This window comes from Physeter macrocephalus, unplaced genomic scaffold, assembly GCF_002837175.3.
Source record: "Physeter macrocephalus isolate SW-GA unplaced genomic scaffold, ASM283717v5 random_311, whole genome shotgun sequence".
Lineage (NCBI taxonomy): Eukaryota > Metazoa > Chordata > Mammalia > Artiodactyla > Physeteridae > Physeter > Physeter macrocephalus.
Window position 1 is genome coordinate 6578 of NW_021145579.1, and position 19190 is coordinate 25767.

Genomic DNA, 19190 nt, shown 5'->3' on the forward strand with positions numbered 1-19190 from the left:
TCCATCAAGATCAGGCGAAGAAAGGCCTCAATCGCCCAGCAGTCCGTCTGTGTCCTGCACCTGCCCCGTGCCCAGCATTTGAGGCCCCTCCCTGTCCCAGGTCCACACCCAGCCCCAGCCCTAATCATCCTCACAAGTATTGTTCCAGTAAGGACCACCGCCAGCAGCTCCGGGGCGAGGGAAACTGAAGGTGGGAGGGGCTCCTGGCTCCCCCCGCCCCCACCTGTCTCAGCCCCACCAGCCCAGCTGCAGCCACTTGATTTCCAACTTGTGTGTCATCTCATGTGATTTATGGCTCCTCAGGGGCTCCCGGGCTGTGAACTCGCGTTTTATTTGTCTGTCAGTGGCCGCCTGGCCACCTGCAACCTGGTTCACAGTGCCCATCACCGTGGCCTCCTCCCGTGACCCATAAGCCCGCCAAATATGGGGCCCGGGGCCCACTGGGGCAGGCCCCACTGTCCTCGCCCTGAGGCCACAGACAGAGGGAGGGTCCTGCACTGACTGCACACAGTAGGTGCTGTTTGCTGGGGGGCGCTGGCATTGATATGAGAAATTGTGGGGGGGCCGCAGCACCCCAGGGAGGCGGAAGGTCCCCGAGGGAGCAGGTGTCAGGAGGTAGGAGCAGCTGGAGGCACCTAGACTGGGCACGTGAGCCCCAGGGCCCCTGGGATGGTGGCCTTTCCTCCGAGTGACATGACCCACTGCGTGACTGTGGTCAAGGGACTTGATCGGACCCCTGAAAGCCTGGGTGGTCCCCATCAGTCCAGAGGGTGAGGCTGAGCCCCCTCGTCACAGTCACGGGGGGGGAGCTGTTCGGGGACTCAGGGTGTGGCCTGGGGCTTCTCCTGAGACAGCGCCATAGATTAGATAGGGACTCAGGGGCCCAGAGGGGAAGGGCTGTGGGGTGCCCTCCTGTGACTGTGGGCACTGATGCCCCCAAGCCAAGGCGGCCATGAATCTGAGGGGGCCCCGACCGGGAGGCCTGGCTCCACCCGAGAGCAACCGTCAGGATGTGGGGGAAACCTCAGGACTCCCCCTCCCCACCTCCCTGACCCCCCGCCCTTGGGGATCCTCCGGGTACGCGCAGGACCCCTTTACCGATGGCCGCCCTGGGGGTACCCCGCTGTGCCCAGTGCGGCCCCAGGAGTGAGGGGCCACTCTGCACCTTGGTGGTGGCCCCCGAGGCCATGGCTGGTGACCAGTGATGGACAGCGTGGTTCCTGAGAGACCCAGGCCCCAAACGCAAGCATCTGTCAGTACAGGGGTGCGCACAGGTGGGCGCGGCCGTGGGGTTCCTCCACACACGTGTGTGCACGCGTGTCTGTGCATGTAGCAGATGACAAGTCCCAGGGGAGACTCCTGACTGTGGGCCCGTCCCCCCGCCCTCTGGGGACTCCCAGCCGGTGGGGAAGACGGACAAGTAAAGAATGAGAGATTTGTTTTGTATGAAAGGAGAGGTTAGCACTCCCCTCGACCAGGATGGAAGAGGCCCTCGGGCCTGACAACACGTATACGGTTAAGACATTGCCACCTACTTCGTGGCATCTAACCACTGTTTTTGACGTGTACCATAATGTTCATTGCAGCATTATTTACAATAGCCAGGACATAGAACCAACCTAAATGTCCATGGACAGATGAATGGATGAAGAAGATGTGGCACATGTATACAATGGAATATTACTCAGCCATAAAAAGAAACGAAATTGAGTTATTTGTAGTGAGATGGACCTAGAGTCTGTCATACAGAGTGAAGTAAGTCAGAAAGAGAAAAACAAATACTGTATGCTAACACATATATATGGAATCTAAAAAAAAAAAAAATGGTACTGATGGACCTAGTTGCAGGGCAAGAATAAGAGGTAGACATAGAGAATGGACTTGAGGACATGGGGTGGGAGGGGGAAGCTGGGGCGAAGTGAGAGAAACATCGACGTATATACACTACCGAATGTAAAATACTTGCCTGGTGGGAAGCAGCCATAGCACAGGGAGATCAGCTCGGTGCTTTGTGACCGCCTAGAGGGGTGGGATAGGGAGGGTGGGAGGGAGACGCAAGAGGGAGGGGATGTGGGGACATGTGTATGCATATGGCTGATTCGCTTTGTTGTACAACAGAAACTAACATAGTATCGTGAAGCAATTATACTCCAATAAAGATCTAATTTAAAAAAAAGAAAAAAGAATCAGCGATTTGACAGCAGGGGGGTGGGGTGAAGGCCACTTGGCCGGGGAGGTCTAGAGGGGACACGTACCCCTTATGAAGGGGCTGGGGGAGAGAGTCAAGCAGTGGTCTGCAGAAAGGGCACACCAGACAGGGGGAACAGCACGTGCAAAGGCCCCGAGGTGGGAATAGAGCTATTTTTATACTTACCCATCCAAGGTCACCTTTTTGCGTTAAAATTTTGTCTCAGAAGTCCTCAGAATAGCTAAAAGGAAACAACCCAAATGTCCATAAACTAGTGAACGGACAGAAAGTCACCTCTCCACACATGGGAACATCACTCAGCCATGAAAAGGACAGAAGCCCTGACACTCCTACAACGTGGACGGACCCTGAGAACATGACGCTCAGGGAGAGAAGCCAGACACAGGAGGACGCACAGGGTGTGATTCCATTGATGGGAAACGTCCAGAACAGGCTGATCCAGAGGTGCAGAGAGAGGGTTCCTGGTTGTCAGGGGGTGGGGAGGGGGATGGGGCTTCTTTTGGGGGTGATGGAATGTTCTGGAATTAGATAGTGGTGATGGTCGCACAACCCTGTGAATGGATAAAAATTGTGGAATCGTACTTTAAATGGATGGATTGTGTGGTATGTGAACTATATCTCAATAACTTTTTTTAAAATAACAAAATCAAAGTTAGCTGCTACGATTCTGCCCCACGACCCCTGCATTTAATCCTCGCCCTCCAGTCTCCTCTGTCCCCGTGGCCGAGTTGGGGTGTTCGAGTGAGGGGTGTCAGCGGAGTGGACATAGGGGGGCCTCCTCCCTCTCTGAGCCTCGGGGTCCTCTCCACAGAGTGGGGGGATCCCTTGGCTCTCCCTCCGGGGCGCTGGCAGTGGCCACCCTCCGTCCCACTGCTGGGCAGGGCAGGCGGGGCGCACACAGGGGTCTTTGTGCCACTTCCTGGCCTCATTAAGAGGCAGCCCCCGTCGCTGGACCCAGCACGGCCGAATTAATTAGCTGAGAGCCTTCCCTCTCAGCTATTTGTGCCCGGGACGCCGCAGTCCCTGCGGGTGTCACTGAGGCAAGGAGCAGCCCCGAGGCCCCAGTCTCTGCCCTGTTCTGTGCCTCTCCGGGGCCAAGATGGGGTGAAGGCCCCTGGGACCCCAGAAGCCTCTGACACATGTCTTTTGGAAAGCCAGGAGGGAATTCGAGATGACAAACCCCACCCTTGCCTGGAGCAGTTGGAGAAACTGAGTCACCCCTCCGCAGAGCTTGGCGACCAAGATGGCACCGAATTTGGTTGGATCCTAAAAGACCTGTCATAGAACCCAAGGACCGCCCCCAAGTGAGGATGAGGGTACAGGAGGCCTTGACTGGCCGTGGGGTCCAGGGATTCCCACCTGCTCAGGTGCATAGGGTGACAGACACTGAACGAGCCTCTGCTGTGTATTCACAGCCAGCCCCGTCTCTTCCCTCCAGCCTCCCAGCTGCCCCAGGGGAGAGGGGCTTGTTCCCCTCTCCTAGGGGTGGTATGAAGGGCACAGCACCCCATAAGATGCTCAGTTTGGGGCCAGGCACCCAAACGATACACAAAACCAAAGGATCACCACCGGCCCCGGGGTCCCCAGACATTCCTTAAAGACACCCCTCCCCAGCAGTTTCCAGACCCGACCTGCGGCCCCAACACAGACACGCAACCTGGATGCTTACGCTCATTTTATTATAAAAAAATACAGAATCCAAAGTTGATTGTGACGGGGGTGGGGGGCCCGTCGCCAGCTCCAGGCGTGGCAATGCCGCCCGCCCACGACCCCTACAAAATTCCCCCACTGGCGTGCCCGAGCCATCTCCCGGGGGCCGCACGCCATATATATTTATATATAATATATATAAAACACAGATCAGGAAAGGCGGGTAGAAATATGAAATCTGTATAAATGCGCTGTTTACTTCATTAGAGTGTTTTTGGGAGGGGGTTTCTCTTTTTTTGGTGGTGATGTTCCCCTCCCCCCCCGTTTTGTTTTGTCCTGTTTTCCCTTTTCTTACAAACATTATTAGTCATACAGTAGAGGGAAGGGGGTCTGACAGACAAAGTTTATTGTGAAGTGCGGCTTCTACGCTAAAAAGTCTACCCCAACCCCCCCATCAAAATAAAAGCCCCCCCCCCCCCCGAGGGAAGGGGGTCTGACAGACAAAGTTTATTGTGAAGTGCGGCTTCTACGCTAAAAAGTCTACCCCAACCCCCCCATCAAAATAAAAGCCCCCCCCCCGATGAAGGGGTGAGAGAAAAAGAAACATTCCAGTCCATCCTCAGGAATACAGTAAAAATAAATCACAGTATATACTTGGTGGCTCTATTTACAGAAATATAACATCTTCTCGGCCTCGGGGGCGACTGTGTGAGGCTGGGGGGACAGGTGGGGCCTACGTCATCTCTAAGACGTTGTGATGCTATGATTTCGAGGGGGCCGGGGCTCCGTGGTGGCTGCTGGTGAAACCCCGTGGTTTCCTGCTCTAGGAGACAATCACCAGGAGGGAGGAGGGTAGAGCTGGCAGGACAGGGTTCTGAGGGCCGCCGACCAGAATTGGGGGGACTCACCACCCGCCCCTTCTGCCTCAGGCCAGCCTGTCCCGTGGCACCTGGGGCTCCACTCCATGGTTGCCTCCACCCAGGACCCAACAAATGGTGTGACCACGCCAGGGGTGCCCCAATCCCCCTCCCCTCAAGGGGGCCAGGGACCCCTGCCCCGTCCATTCTGCTTCCTTCCCAAAGTCACAGGTGACAGCAAGGAATAAATTAAAATAAAAACTCAAGTCCTTCTGATGCAACCATGAAAAATACACTTAAAAAACAAAAACAAAAACCAACGTCACCAAGAGATCCCAGGGTTCAGCAGGTCTCCCGGACAAGACATCACGGCCAGGAGCTGAGCAGACATCCAGCCCCTCTGGCACGGGGTCGGGGGACCTCGGCTGCCCTCACCCCTCTCCAGCCCCGGGGCAGGTGGACGGCCCCCTGCCCGGCGAAGCAGCACCAGTCGTGGGAGAAGCGGCGTCTCTATTTGGTCTCGGCGGCGGGCCATCAGGGCGGGGCCAACGTCCCACTGGGGACTAGGAGCCCAGGAGGGTCCACAGCACGGGGACGGTGCTGAGGAAGAGCTGGCAGCTGCGCAGGCCGCTGCATGAGTTATTGCTGGTGAAGATGGGCTCGGGGGCCTCATACAGGGTCTCGTCTGGGGGGACAGGGAGACAGGGGGGTCAGTAGCAGGCCTCCCACCCCCCACCCTACTTCCTAGACCTCACCACGACCTGACCTTCTTAAACATCTCCATTACGGGACTTCCCTGGCGGTCCAGTGGTTAAGACTCCGCACTCCCAATGCAGGGGGTACAGGTTCCACCCTTGGTCAGGGAGCTAAGATCCCATATGCACTGCGCAGCCAAAAAAAAAAAATTTCCATTTCGCTGCACCTCTGAGGGCACAGAGATTTCTGTCCACCTTGGCTGAGGCTGTGCCTCCAATGCAGAGCATGGCGAACAGCAGGCGCCGGGTGAAGCAGCGAGGCTGCAGGACCCCCCTTCCCTATGTTTCAGGAGCTCAGAACATGGACCCGTTGGTCCATCTCAGAGAACTTCCGTGACACCCGCTCAGTGGGTGAAGGGGGCTTCGGCCTCAGTGAAGCCCAGCCATGGACTTCAACCCTCATTCTTGAAGGTCTGAAATGGCCCCATTTGCAGATGGAAAAACAGAGGCTCAGGCAGGGCCTGTCCCAGCCATCGCTGAGGTTGTGGGACTCCCCAGGCTACGCCATGACCGCCTCCTAACTCCGCTGACGACTCACTGGGTTCTGTGAGTTAAGGACCCTACATGAACCCCCACCGAGGACTTACTGGTCGGTCGCACATAAACCTTCAGCCGCAGGCAGGGTCGGTCCACAGCATTGGGGGGCGTGGCAGCTGGAAGAGAGGGGTTGGGGGTTAGTAGGGCAGGAGGCTCTTGGTGCCTGAGACCTCTTGGGGCTGTATCCCCTTCCCTATGCCCGTAACCCAACCCTGACCCCAGGTTGGGGAATCCACCCATAGAACTCCTCATCATACATCAAAGCCCCAGACACAATGCCCATGATTTCCCAGAGGTCCTCTTGCACTCTCTCCCTACCTCTCACTTTGCTGAATCCTAACCCCAGAGATGGGAGTCAGGTGAGGTGTCTATGTCACCCCAGGGCTCCATCTCACCGCAGGGCATCACAGGGCAAAGTTCAAAGGTGATGAATAAAAATAGGTGTGTTTCCAATCAGCAAAAAAAGGGAATTCCCTGGCGGTCCAGTGGTTAGGACTCTGAGTTTTCACTGCCAGGGGCACGGCTTCCATCCTTGGTCGGGGAACTAAGATCCCGCATGCCGTGCAGCACGGCCAAAAACAAAACAAAACAAAAATCAAACAGCAAAAAACAAAAATCAGTGTAACCAAATGATTGACCAGCGATCAAATCCCTGCTCTCAGGGTGCCTGTCGGCAAGTCACCCCCTATCTGGACCTCATCTGGCCCATGGGAGGTTCTTTGGAAATCATTCTTTCCATCTGGGTGACGCCGGGAACCCAGTTACCCCTGGGAAGGAGGCAGCTTCCGGCCTCACCTGGAGAGCGACCCACACGGCCGAGTCATGTGCAGGCCGAAGAGCATTGGGTCCTCACACCTAAAATTCCACCATAGGGCTCCCAGCTTCTTGGCCCACTTGGCGGGACGGGGAGGGTACCAGAGCATCAGCCATGAGTCACGAGGGAGGAGCTCGGGGACCAGGACGGGGGCAGGGAGGGAGGCCTGAGGCCCTGCGGGTGGTGGGGCTCACACACGTGAACAGGCACGGGCACCCACACGGCTGCGGCTGGGGCTGCCCCCTCCTGTGCTCTCGGCCGGTCCTCTCTGTGGCCATCACCTCTGCCCGCCCCCCAGAAGCCCCTCGTGCTGGGAGATGAAGATAAAAAGCACGTAATAAAAGTAACATTCATCACAGAGATAGGACGAATAATTACAATAATTATCTTTATGAAACTCCCGTCTCGGAAAGAAAAATGTAATTTTTCTTATATTACGGAGACTTAATTTAAGCACCTTCTTCCCCTCCCCCACCCCCTTCTTCCCTGAATTAAAAAGAAAAAATCCAAATAGAGAAGAGAAAGGAGGAAATGGGAACCTTGTAGAGTTTAATTTGACTCAGCAGGAACCGGGGTGGCGAGGCGCTGGGTCCCTCTCCAAAGCCCCGGGAGCAGACCCCCCCCTCCCACCTGCTCCCCCATCAGCCCCCAGGACGCTGAGAAATGGGATCCCACAATCCGCTGAAGTCTCACCGCCTCGGGAGAGGCATGAGTCCGATGCCAAGGTGGGCTCCCTGATACCCCCTCTCGGCAGGGGCGATGCCTGGACCCCAGTATTCCTGATTTAGGTTCTCAGACTGCAGTCTGCCAAGGTCCCACTGAACGGGAACTTGAACCCAGCCCCGACTCCGCCGCCTCCCCAGACCCTGCCCTTGGCACTTGATGGGAAGGAAAAAGGGGCCCCTTGGGAACCCCTGATGCCCAGGGCAGGTGGGGGCAGCCTACCCGGCCCCCCCGCAAGGCTCACAGCGGGGCACGCATGCCCAGTGTCCCAAGCCTGCCACCAAAAGCTCCTCGGGGAATCTGGGCGCGGGTGGGCCGCTGGGAGATGGGGGGGTGGGCCCGGGAGACCCCTGCCGGGTCCAGGGTTGGTCGCCCTCACCCCCTCCCTCAAGATTCCGCAGGCCTCAGTGTCCCGCCTCAGTGCAACGGGAGGACGGCACCCCCGGTCTCAGTGTGGGACAGGCTGACCACATGGTCCCAGTCCAGAGGCCCAGAGGCTTATCCAGAGGCCGAGGTCACAGGGGGGCTTGCGGGGAGGATGGCGAGACCACCGGAGCGCCCGCCCGGAGACAGAGGCCAGCGCGGAGGAGGCGCCCCCCCGCCCGCGCCCCTGCCCCGCCCCCACTCACAGATGTAGTAGTACTCGTGGCCCGGGCGGAACTCGAAGCCCAGCGAGAAGGGCGTGAAGAGCTGGAACTTCTCCGAGAACTTGAGCGGCCCCCCGGGCGCCGCAGGCCGGTTACACTCCCAGCGCTTGAAGCCGCGCTGCCGGTGGTCGCAGGAGGCGTGGCCCTCGCCGTTGACCATGTACAGCACGTAGTGCTCCATCCGCTCGGCCGGCGGCAGTGGCGCCCCGTAGTGCGGGCAGTAGATGTCCAGGTAGTCGTTGATGCTCACCTCCACCGTGTAGCCGCCGCCGTCGTCCGCCGCGCCCGCGTGGAACCTGGGGGCGGGGCCGGCGGTCAGCGCGGGGGGAGGGGCGGGGCCCGAGATGGGGGTGACGGATCAGTGCAAGGGAGAAGGGGAGGGTCAGGGATGGGGTAAATGGAGAGGTGTCGGCGCTCAGCGCGTGGGAGGGTACTTGGTACGGGACAGGGAGCACGAAGGCGGGTGGAGACGGGTCAGTGCAGGTAGAAAGCGGTAGGTCAGAGATGGGGAAGGGGGAGGGGTTAGGGGACCGATGGGCGGGCACCCTACCCACAGACAGGTGCCAGGGTCCGAGCCCACGGCCCCCTGACTGGCACAACCCTGCCCCACCAAGGCCACGGCAGGCTCCTTGAGACTGGGACTAGCGCTGAGCCCACGAGGTGGGCGCTGGGGAAGAGGGGCTGCCGCCAGGCATTCTGGGTAACCACATGCAAATGAGCAGGCGCCACGTGACTCGGAACCCCCCAGTCTCTCCACCCCCTGCAGAATCCACATCTGGGCCCCTCAGCCGCAACAGGCCTGGCACAAGATGTCCCCCCGCCACCAGGAAGCCCCTCTCCAAAAACCTTACTGCTTGACTTCAATGCCCCCTCCTCCAGGCAGCCCCCCACGCCATCCCCAGATGCAGCCTCCTCAGCTTTCCTTTTGCAGATTTGCCTGCCAAGAAGGCCGAGGGCAAGACTATACTTTCAGGGATCATTTCTATAGTTCGTTACTAGAGAGGTTTCAATATTACTCAGCCATAAAAAAAAAACGAAATTGAGTTATTTGTAGTGAGGTGGATGGACGGAGAGTCTGTCATACAGAGTGAAATAAGTCAGAAAGAGAAAAATAAATACCGTATGCTAACACATATATATGGAATCTAAAAAAAAAAAATGGTTCTGAAGAATCTAGGGCCAGGACAGGAATAAAAACGCAGACATAGAGAATGGACTTGCAGACACAGGGAGGGGAAGGGTAAGCTGGGACGAAGTGAGAGAGTCGCATGGACTTATATACACTACCAAATGTAAAGTAGATAGCTAGTGGGAAGCGGCCGCATAGCACAGGGGGATCAGCTCGGTGCTTTGTGACCACCTAGAGGGGTGAGATAGGGAGGGTGGGAGGGAGACGCAAGAGGGAGGGGATATGGGGATCTATGTATATGTATAGCCGATTCATTTTGTTATAAAGCAGAAACTAACACACCACTGTAAAGCAATTATACTCCAATAAAGATGTGAAAAAAAAAAAGAAGGCCGAGGGCAGTGTGGGACACAGGCCAAGTGTTCCCAGCCTCTCTGGGGCAAGCTCTGCCCCTCCCCTAGCCTCAGTTTCCCCAGAGGGGGCGGGGTTTGGCATAAAGGATGCTCAGGCTCTCCCTCGCTCAGTCCAACTCAGGGGTGCCCTGGGTTCAGGACCCCCAGCCCCACCCCTTCCATCCTGTGTGACATCCTTCCTTCTTCCTCCAGAGCCTCCAAAATCTGGCAGCTACCCCTCAACTTCCTGGTCACCCCACCAGCTTCCCCACCCCTGACACCTCCACCCCCAAGCCCTGTCTCCCAGGCTTTGCTCTGGAGGTCTCCCCACACTGTCATGCAGCCTGCACCCGTTTCTCTGGGGGCCTGACCCAGGCTCATCTGTCAAGGATGGAGGTCAGCTGAGCGACGGACCAGCAGCTCCCCTTCCATCACCGCCTCGGGCTACAGCGCCAGGAGCCCCTAGACCTCCTGGACGCAGTGCCCCGGGCCCCTGTCATGTAAACGTGGCCTGGACCGAGGGGGGACAAGGGGGGCCTCCCGAGAGGGGCTTATTAGCACATAAAAGGCCTGAGCATCAGAGGGTTGGGGGGCGGGCTCCCCCAGCCTCCTCCACTCCCTGTATCGGCCGGGAAACTGAGGCCCAGTGCGGGTCAGAGTCAGGGAGGGCTGCTAGGATCCCAGCCACGCCGCAGCCTCCGTGCCCGCCGTGCCAGCCACCCCGGTCCATGGGAGGGAGCAAGGCGGCCCCCATGCCGGGTGCGCTAATTCCCACAGCTCGCACCTGAGGGGGCGGCTGGATTATCAGATGGCATTGGCTGGCCCCCCGCCGCCCGTGAGACTGCGCCAGGTGGGGGCAAGGGCTCCTGGGAACCCAGAGCTGGAATGACGGAGACAGGGGACCAGCTCACGGTGCCTCAGTCTCCCCCTCCGTCAGCGTGATGATTCACGTCTGGGGCTGAGGTCAAGGCTCGCAGAATTTCAGGGTGGGGAGCAGGGGGAGCGGATTCACCTCCAGCCCCTTCCCTGCTCCACTGGGTTCGTCCAGGGGTGGGGAGGCCACCCCCTCTCGCAGAGGTGGGAAGGTGTTTACAGAACAAATGTGTCTGGCCTTGGGGGTCAGTTGGGGGCCGAGGAACCTCAAACGTGGTTCAGTCACAGGTTGGAACCCAGCTGGGTCTCAGCTCCTCTTCTCAAAGCCTCAGTTTCCAACTCTGTGCCATGGAGATGGTCCTCGAGGCGGATGGGAGAACTCCAGCTCTGTACACAGCAGGCGCTGCATAGATGCATGCGGGGCAGCCCTGGGTCGGGCTGGGACCCTGCCCGTCCCTCAGGCAGCTCCAGGGCTGGCCAGGCACAGGCGTCTCATTGACCGGGCGCGTCCTCCGGCCCCTTGGGCACGATCGATGCAGAAGCTGCTCCAGGCTTTTTGAAAAGTCATTTTCGCTCCTTCCCGGCCCCACTGAAAGCCCCATTGATCAACCGATCAATGGCAGCTGTGGCCCAGCAGCCGCCCAGGGACCCAGCCTCACCCGGGTGGGCCCTGCAGGGGAGGCTGTGACGCGGAACCACGGGCAGTGGGGGTGAGTCCTGGTCCTGGCCTCCGGCCCTCAGGGTTCCCTCTTGTCCCTGGCACGATGCCGAGAGATGTATACTCAACCTGAAAGAGAACGTGACTCCACGCGTGGTCTTTCTGGAGAGAACGGACTCCAGAAAGTGGGCTCCCCTTTCCTCCTTCCTGTCCCATCAGGCTTGCATCCCTCCCCCCGTGACACCTGCACCGTCAGGTCCCCCCAGCTCACTTTCTGAAGAACATCAGAGACTGAAGCTGCTTTGCTGCCTCAGAGGCTGGACGCCTGGGCCCCACTAGGGCGGCCAGACTCCTGGCCTCCCAAAATCCAGGGCTCACTTTTCTGAGTGTATATCAGACCCCGTGACCCGCTGTCTCAAAGCCCTCCATTAGCTTCCCCCCACACAGAACAAAATCCACAGTCCTCCCAGGCCCACGAGGCCCCGTGTGGTCCCCATCCATCCCCAACCTCATCGCCCTCTGGCTCCCCCAGCTCACTCCCTTCCAGGTACACCAGCCTCCGGGCTGCTTCTGGTCCCACCCCAGTGCCTTTTTTGTTTTGGCTGCATTGGTTCTTCGTTGCTGCACGCGGGCTTTCTCTAGTTGTGGCGAGCGGGGGCTACTCTTTGTTGCTGTGCACGGGCTTCTCTTCTCTTGTTGCAGTTGCAGAGCACGGGTTCTAGGCGCGCGGGCTTCAGTAGTTGTGGTGACTGGGCTCAGTAGTTATGGCTCGTGGGCTCTAGAGCGCAGGCTCAGTAGTTGCGGAGCACAGGCTTAGCTGCTCCACAGCATGTGGGATCTTCCCGGACCAGGGCTTGAACCCGTGTCCCCTGCATTGGCAGGCGGATTCCTAGCCACTGCGCCACCAGGGAAGCCCCCACCCCAGGGCCTTTGCACATGCTGTTCCCTCTGCCTGGCACATTTTTCCCTACTCTTCCCAACTCCTCTCGTTTGGACATCATCATATTTATACCTTTAAGCAGCCCATTGTCTGCCTTCCTTGGATCCTGGGGGTCGGCCTCCTTCTCTGCCCTTTTCCCTGTAGCCCGCACAGGCCCTGTATTCAGTGGTGCTCGATATATGTTTGCTAATCAAACAAAGGCCAAAGACTCGAGGTCTTTGAGGTGCTAGAGTCATGGGGAGCAGAAAGCTGCACCCAGCGGGGGGAGTGAGGACCCCAGACAGGCGGGTCCCAAGGAGACGCCTACACCCACACATACACCTGAGCTCTGGCCGCCTAAATGGACCATTTTTCTCCCTTCCCTCCTCTAAAATAGTGACGGCCTTGCTGTGTTGGCATCCCTGTTCCAAGTTGGCGCCTGGGCCCTGCTCAGAGTGACGCTTATGCAGGGGAGTGGGCCCCCACCCCAAACAGAGCCTGGTGAGAGCAAGACAAAGCCTTCATTTCCTCCGTAAGTGCCCAAGCCTGATATGCAAATGCTCCGCAGGAGCGGCAGATAGAGATCGAAATTCTCACTAAGGGGTTCATGACTGATTTGGGATGGCTCCCCGAGGCTTTCAGACCTCCCCGCCCCTGCCCCACCACACCTTCACCCCCAGCTGCTCACCCTGCCGGCCCCCTGCCAACGTCCACCCCGCAGGCAGCCCCCCCAAAGCCCAGGTGACCCTTACCGGCCACCGACCCACCCACCACCCCTTCCCCAGCAACACCCAGCTCGCAGCTAATCAGCTCCAATCGGGCAACTGTCAAGTCATTAGATGCTAATAGCAAAGCCACTAATTAGAAGTCTCACCCAAAATGGGGGTGGGGTGCTGTGCCACCTTCCCAGACTGGAAACTGAGGCACGGCCAAGGCAGTCTGTGTCCCCCCTCACTCCCTGTGGCTCTGCCTCTATCTCCCTGGTCTGAGTCCATGCACAGCTCCCACTAAAGGCGCTCAGACATGCCAACAAAGATCCCAGCAAGCAGCACGCCCAGGCCAGCCTGAGTGGGCAAAACAGCCCCGAGGCCCAGGGTGGGCCGAGCTCGCCGACCCCCGCCCGCCACCCCCAGCAAGACCCCTGAGACCTCAGTGTCCTCCCCCAGCTTTTCTAGGGGCCAAGAAGACATGTCCCCCAGCCAAGGCCTGGCCGCCTTCCACCTGCTGGCGGGAAGTGGGGAGGACCTCCCAGAAAATTAGGGCCCCAAGGTGGTGCAGGATCAGCTGAGAAAGGACGATTATGGCCTTGTGTGTGGATGGGTAAACTGAGGCACGGGCCCCAGAGCTGAAGCAAGAGGTAAACAAATGGGGCTGGGTGGGTAGAAAAGTAGGGGGAGGGCCTCAGGGCCACCCCACCCCTCAGGCCTCGGTCTGAGGCAGGAGGAGGCCCAGGTGCACGGTCCGTGGGGCACAGCTGCCTCGGTCACCCCGCCCTCCTCTGCTCCCCGGTGTCCCTGATGCTCCTTGGCCAGCCCCACACGTGGCTGCCTCTTGGAGGGGGTCACCCCACTGGACCCGACTTCCTCATGACCACAGAAGAGTCACTTTCTCTGGGTCCATGAAATGGGGGCCTAAGGGGGAGCCCGACCCACGGGGTGGGCAGATTAGGGGGTGCATGGCTGGGTTGGGGCGGGCGAGGGGCGACATGGCCCAGGCCGTGGAACGAGCCCCTCGAAGCCAGGGTCCCTGCGTGGGAGGGGGTGTGGGGACAGGCCTCCCCCCAGGGCCGGCCGGCGCAGAGCTGGGACTCTGGCTTCTGTGCTCCCAGCCTTCAGCTGCGCGTCTGCCACGGGGCAGCCACAGAGGCGGCTCTGCCCCTTCCCCGCATGGCTCACCAGGTGGGGGACGCAGCCAAGACCCCTCTGGACCCATCTTCCAATGAGACAATTTCCCCAAAGCAGCACCTTGGGGGGGCAAGGCTGGCCGAGTGCCGGGTCCCGAGGAGGAGGAAAGGGGAAGGGGGTGTCCCGGAGAAAAGCTGTTGCGAGGCGGGACCCCCCCCCCAGCAGGCCCGGCTCGGGAGCTGCAGAACCAGCCGTCGGCCCTGCAAGAAGCCTGTCTTCCAGAGCCCCGTTCACGCACCTGCTGTCCCGAGGAAAACCACCTTTGCACCCATGACCTCGAGGGACCCGTGAGCCTCACGGGACGTCTGCGGGGGGGTCCCGAAGTCAGAGACGGCCGCCCCTTCCCCGGCCCAGCTCCCAGGCAGGCTGGAGGGCCCGCCCACACCGCCCCGCGTCCTGAGCGGGTCCCCACCCTCGGGTCCTTCCTCTGCAAACCGAGCAGCCCGGGGAGGGGAGAGGCCCACTGCAGGGAGGGACCGAGGCTGGGGAGAGGGAGCCTGCGGACCCCAGCTTCAGCGCCCAGGCCCCTGGCAGGGAGGGGGCATCTCAGAACCACCCCCCCGCCCGGCACTGCGGTTCCCCGCTAACGCCGCGACTGCTGCAGACGTGAGGGCCTGGTCCCCGAGGCTGCCCGGCTTGCGCACAGGAGCTGCGTCGGTTTCCTCTCCCCCTCGGGGGCCTCTGATTCCCTGGGGTCACACCCATGCCTCGCCCGTCCACACCGCGCCCTGCTGCCATCCGCAGAGCTGCCATCCACAACCCACTGACCCACTTCCTGGAGGAGGCGCGGGGGCTCCGAGCAGCCAAGCTGCCCACCCAAGGGCACAGCCGGGCTTCCCGGATCCCCAAGTCCGAGCCCAGGGCCCCCACGGCCCCCCGGACCCATGTATCCTCACTCTCCAAGCCACCCCCCACCCCACCCCGCAAGCCGGCTGGTCGAGCCTCTTCCAAAGGAAACAAAACAGCCTCATGCGGCAAAATATGGCATCGCCCCCTTCAAAGCCGGTTCCCCGGAAACCTGGGCGAGGCTGGCAGGGACCGGGGTGCCCGACATCGCCCCCCATGGGGAAGATGCTGCCGCCGCCTCAGTCGCCATGTTCCCACCCGGTCGTTTGAGAGGGGAACGTGGCTGCTGCCCACACCCGAGGGAGATCAGATCCTCCACCCGGGTCCTCACCGCTGGGTCCACCCGGGTTACAGGCCCCCAACCAGGTGGGGGCCCCGGGGACGGCGGGTGTCCTGCCGGTGCCAGCTCTGAACCTCGATGGCCCCTCTGCACCGAGGGCAGCACAGCGCCCATGGGACCTGGCCGCGTCCCCCCAGCAGGAACACACTGGGCTGGAGGAGGGGGCGGAGGAGGAGCGGCCGGGCGGGCGGGGAGGGCAAGCTGTGCCCCCACTGGTGTGGAGTGTCTGCCCCCTCACCGGAGCCCCCGGGACGGCCAGAGCCGGGCCGCACACACAGACGCTCTAAAGACATGCATGCATCCCACATACACATGCACCTGCTCCCCGGGTGCCAATCTGCACACACAGTTAGACACACGCGCCTCAGACACCACGTACATTCCACACCCAGACACGCTGCTGGAAACAGGCATGCGCCCCGCCCACGTGCGTACTCCAGGCACACTCACGTGGGCGCGTGCAAACGTCCAGGGCCAGGGTCGCCGTGCACACGTAGGCACACGAGCGTCTGTGTGGCGGGGTGACGCGTGTGCTCCACACACACGGTTCTGCACCTCCCAGGGCCCCAGGACCCCCGAACATCATGGGCGAGAACGCGCAGCTACACGCAGTGACACATGCAGACACACCCTGCAGCCCAGAGAGACTCCTGGGTGCCCCCGGGTCCCCCACATACACAGATGCACCCGCAGCCCCACGCTCGGCCCGTGAGCAGCCAGCCAGGACCCCCGGCCCAGTCCCACCCGGGCTGCGGACAGGTCCGGAGGCGCCCGGCAGCCAGCCCAGGAGTGCCCGGCCCAGAGAGGGGCCGGCCGGAGAGATGGCTGGACAGTCGGCTGGTTGGGGTGCCGGGGCCAGGCGGCTGGACTGGGCTCCACCCTTTGGCTGCGGCGGAGGTAGGTGCAGGGCTCCCTGGCAACGTCCGCCAGTCTCACGTGTGCAGGAAATACACGGCACAGCAGGAGAATGCAACTGGGGAGACATAGCCACATACGAATTACCTCGGCGCGGGTACCAGGCCCAGCCGGGCGAGGGTGGCCGGCCTCACTGCGGCGCCGCCTGGGCCTGGCGGTCCCCCACCTGAGCGCACTCATCCCCTCCTACCCCTGCTCCTCCGCTGGCGGCCCGACCGCCCACCACCCGAGCCTGCCCAGCCCTGGCTCCGTCCCCGTCCCCACGGTGCCTTTTGTGTGCACCCCTGTCTCCGGCACGGCCCCTGTCCCTGCGTTCCCCGTCTCCTCCGCCTGCCGCCACCACCAATCTCTCTGTTTCGACCCCATCCTTGTCTCTCCCCGCACGGGCCCGTCTCTGCCCGCGGGACTGCCTCCTGCGTGGGGCCCGCTCAATGACTCCACACCTCTCCCCGCACCCTCCGACCCTGGCAGCTGCCCCCGGGACTGGGCGCCCTCAGGAAATCTCCATTCCGGGTGCCCTCGGACCACGAGGCCGGACAGCACCCTTCCTCCCGTGACTGGCACACACCCTATCACCGGACGCAGATTCCAGTCCAGACACCCCTGGACACGAAACCTCCTGAGGGGCCCCCGGGCCTCCAAGGCCCCCTTTGGAAGAGCCCCTGAACCTCAGCGATGGATGGAGCCCCAATTCTGGACCCAACCGGGCTTCTTGGGCAAGGGCCTCCCTAGGGCCCCAGACCTCATCGCAAGAGGTCGGGGAGGTCACCTCCCACCCAGGATGCCCCAGGCAGAGAAGGGGGAGGAGAGGTAGGAGAGGAAGGCCCTGACTGCCAGGGTCTGCTCTGGACGGCAAGGCCGTCCCCTCGGGCGGCTGGTCGGAGCAGGGCTATCAGGTCAGCAACAGGAGGCGGCCGAGTGGCCGGCCGGAGCCCGGCCCCAGGGGCTGCCTCCTTCCCGGCCGAGATCCTGCCTGCGGCCCGGTGGCAGGTGGGGCAGCAGGCGGCCCCAACGACCCCCTTCTGTCCCCGTTCGAGGCTCCTCGCGTGTCTGGCGTTTGCTAGAACAAAGGACAGGCCATGCCGGGACGGAGATTCCGGAGCTGAAACCAAAAACTTGGGCCGGGGAAGTGCTGCCCGCTGGGCTCCCTGCTCGGCCGCAAGGAAGAGCCTTAATCAAACCCACATGTGACCGGCGGGGCGGGCCGCGCGGGGGACCAGCTCCATGGTGGGCCGGCCAACCCTCCTAGGCCCGGGGTCTCTGCCCTCGGCCCCGGGGCCCAAGCCCATAGCCAGGCAACGGAGGCGGGTGTCCGGGCGCGCTCCCTGCCCCCACCCAGGACCCTGACTGCCCTGGTCCAGGCCAGCCTCCAAGACAGCCCTTTATGCAACTTTCCAGCGTTGGATGGAGAACAGTGGGGGACGGTGAGGGGACGGCAGGCTGCGGAAGGCGGTGCGGTTGGCGCTTGAAAACCAAGGGAAAGCGACTGGTAGCAGAGAGGGTCACGGGGCGGGGGGGCCAGCGGCTCTGCCCCCACGTGCAGCCCGGCTGGCCTCGATACGACGGTGACCCTGACCGCGGGGCAGACCGGAGCAGCAAGACCCCGAAGCCCCATCTCCCACGGATCCCCAGCCCTACGGATCCCCAGCCCGCCCCAGCCTCCCAGACCCTGGATGGCCCGAGGCGTCTGCTGCTGTCCAGGATGTGGTCAGTCACCAGCAAACTTTTCTCGCTCGACAAACAAGGGCTTCTGCTGCCCTCCAGATGGCACTCAGCGCCTGACACCGAGGAGGACTGCAGGCAGGCGGGCGGGGCAACTCGGCCGGGCGTGGCAGGCTGGGCACAAGGCCACCTGGGTCCCTGCCCCAGCTCTGCTCCCCTGGCCGTGACCTTGAGCCAGCCCCTCGGCCCCTCTGTGCCTCAGTTTCCCCACCAGCGCCAGGACAGGAGAGGACGCCACCTGGTCAGGACTCCCGGGACAGACCCCCAGCCCCCTTGGTGCCTCAGTCTCTCTGTCCCTGCAAAGCAGGGGCCAGGGACCCCCTGCAGCGAATGTGGACGCCGGGCCTTAGGGAGGGACATTCTAACTTCCCCAAGTTCATCTGGGGACCCGCCGGCAGGACGTACCCCTGGACCCCCTCCCCCAAGGGGCCACTGTCCCCCACCTCCGGGCGCGGCTCAGTGACAAGGTTCCCGGGAATCCCCACCAACTCTAAAGCCAGCGGGGGTCCCTGGAGAAGCCAGAAGATGGGGTGCCCCAAGTCCGGGGAGGGAACTCAGGGCCGCACTGCATCTGAGGGTGCCAGAGGGGATCCCCAAACTCCAGGGCCGGCGGCGCGCCGGGGCACACAGGGCGCCCAAATCTGCAGGCGGCGGGGCGCCCTGGGGGTAGATGCACACGGAGCGCGAGTCCCCCAAACTCTAGGGGCCGGAACTCCCTGGGGGCTCCCGTGGGAAGCGGGCGCCCCCACTCCGGGGGCAGCGCGCAGGGTCGCCCCGAGCCCGGGGCGGGAGACCAGGCTGGGATGGGGGCGTCCGGAGTCTCCCGGCGCCCGGTCCCCGCCCGCGGCCACGCTCACCTGGGGTTGCTGCGGTTCCAGTAGACGGCGTAGCGGTCCGAGTTGGCGCGGGCGGCGTCCTCGGCGCGCGCGAAGGGCGGCGGCGGCGGCAGCGGCAGCAGCAGCAGCAGCAGCGGCAGCAGCGGGCGCTGCGCGGGCGCCATGGCCCCGGTCCGGCCGCCGCGCTCGCCTGGCCGCCGCCTGCCAGCCGTCTCCGCCTCCTCCGCCGCCGCCGAGCGGGCGGGCGCGGGGCGGGCGGGAGGAGGGAGCGCCGGCGCTTGGAGATCCCCAGCCGCCCCCGCCTGAGCGCGCGCGACCTCGGGCGCCGGAGAAGTCGGGCGGCGGCGGGCGGGGCGCCGGGGTCGCCCCGGGCGCCGGCCCGGCCGCTCGGACTGTGAGAACGCGGGCCGTCGCCGCCGCACCGCCGGGGAGGGGCCGGGACTCCGGCCTTTGTCCCGCCCGAG

At 62.1% G+C, this 19190-nt stretch overlaps 1 protein-coding gene, 1 non-coding gene and 1 pseudogene across 3 annotated transcripts; 2 read left to right on the forward strand and 1 right to left on the reverse strand.

The window, feature by feature from the left end:
- Positions 1-1438: 1438 nt before the first annotated feature.
- Positions 1439-1561, forward strand: LOC112067675 (U6atac minor spliceosomal RNA). The gene has a single exon (XR_002893410.1). It is a non-coding gene; the product is annotated as a U6atac minor spliceosomal RNA (small nuclear RNA).
- Positions 1562-2639: 1078 nt separating this feature from the next.
- Positions 2640-18890, reverse strand: EFNA2 (ephrin A2). Of its 2 annotated transcripts, XR_008616652.1 has the most exons (5): positions 18748-18890; positions 8175-8488; positions 6059-6124; positions 5043-5401; positions 2640-2760 (listed from the first exon to the last, which is right to left on the reverse strand). XR_008616652.1 is itself a non-coding variant. In XM_024134311.3 (4 exons), the coding sequence occupies exons 1-4, from the start codon at positions 18888-18890 to the stop codon at positions 5280-5282; spliced, it is 645 nt and encodes a 214-aa protein (XP_023990079.1). In that variant the 3' UTR covers positions 4423-5279. The 2 variants fall into 2 exon arrangements, 1 of the variants encoding a protein (XP_023990079.1); XM_024134311.3 differs by lacking the exon at positions 2640-2760 and having other exon boundaries at positions 4423-5401.
- Positions 9150-9244, forward strand: LOC112067677 (uncharacterized; annotated as a pseudogene).
- Positions 18891-19190: the final 300 nt, after the last annotated feature.

What these genes read in the sequence shown, in the direction of transcription:
- EFNA2 (XM_024134311.3), bottom strand. Translation starts at nt 18,890, where the DNA reads ATGGCGCCCGCGCAGCGCCCGCTGCTGCCGCTGCTGCTGCTGCTGCTG. An exon ending in CCACGAGTACTACTACATCT is followed by an intron (nt 6,125 to 8,174) that starts GTGAGTGGGGGC and finishes CCTCTCTTCCAG; the next exon opens with CTGCCACGCCCCCCAATGCT. An exon ending in GGTTTATGTGCGACCGACCA is followed by an intron (nt 5,402 to 6,058) that starts GTAAGTCCTCGG and finishes CTGTCCCCCCAG; the next exon opens with ACGAGACCCTGTATGAGGCC.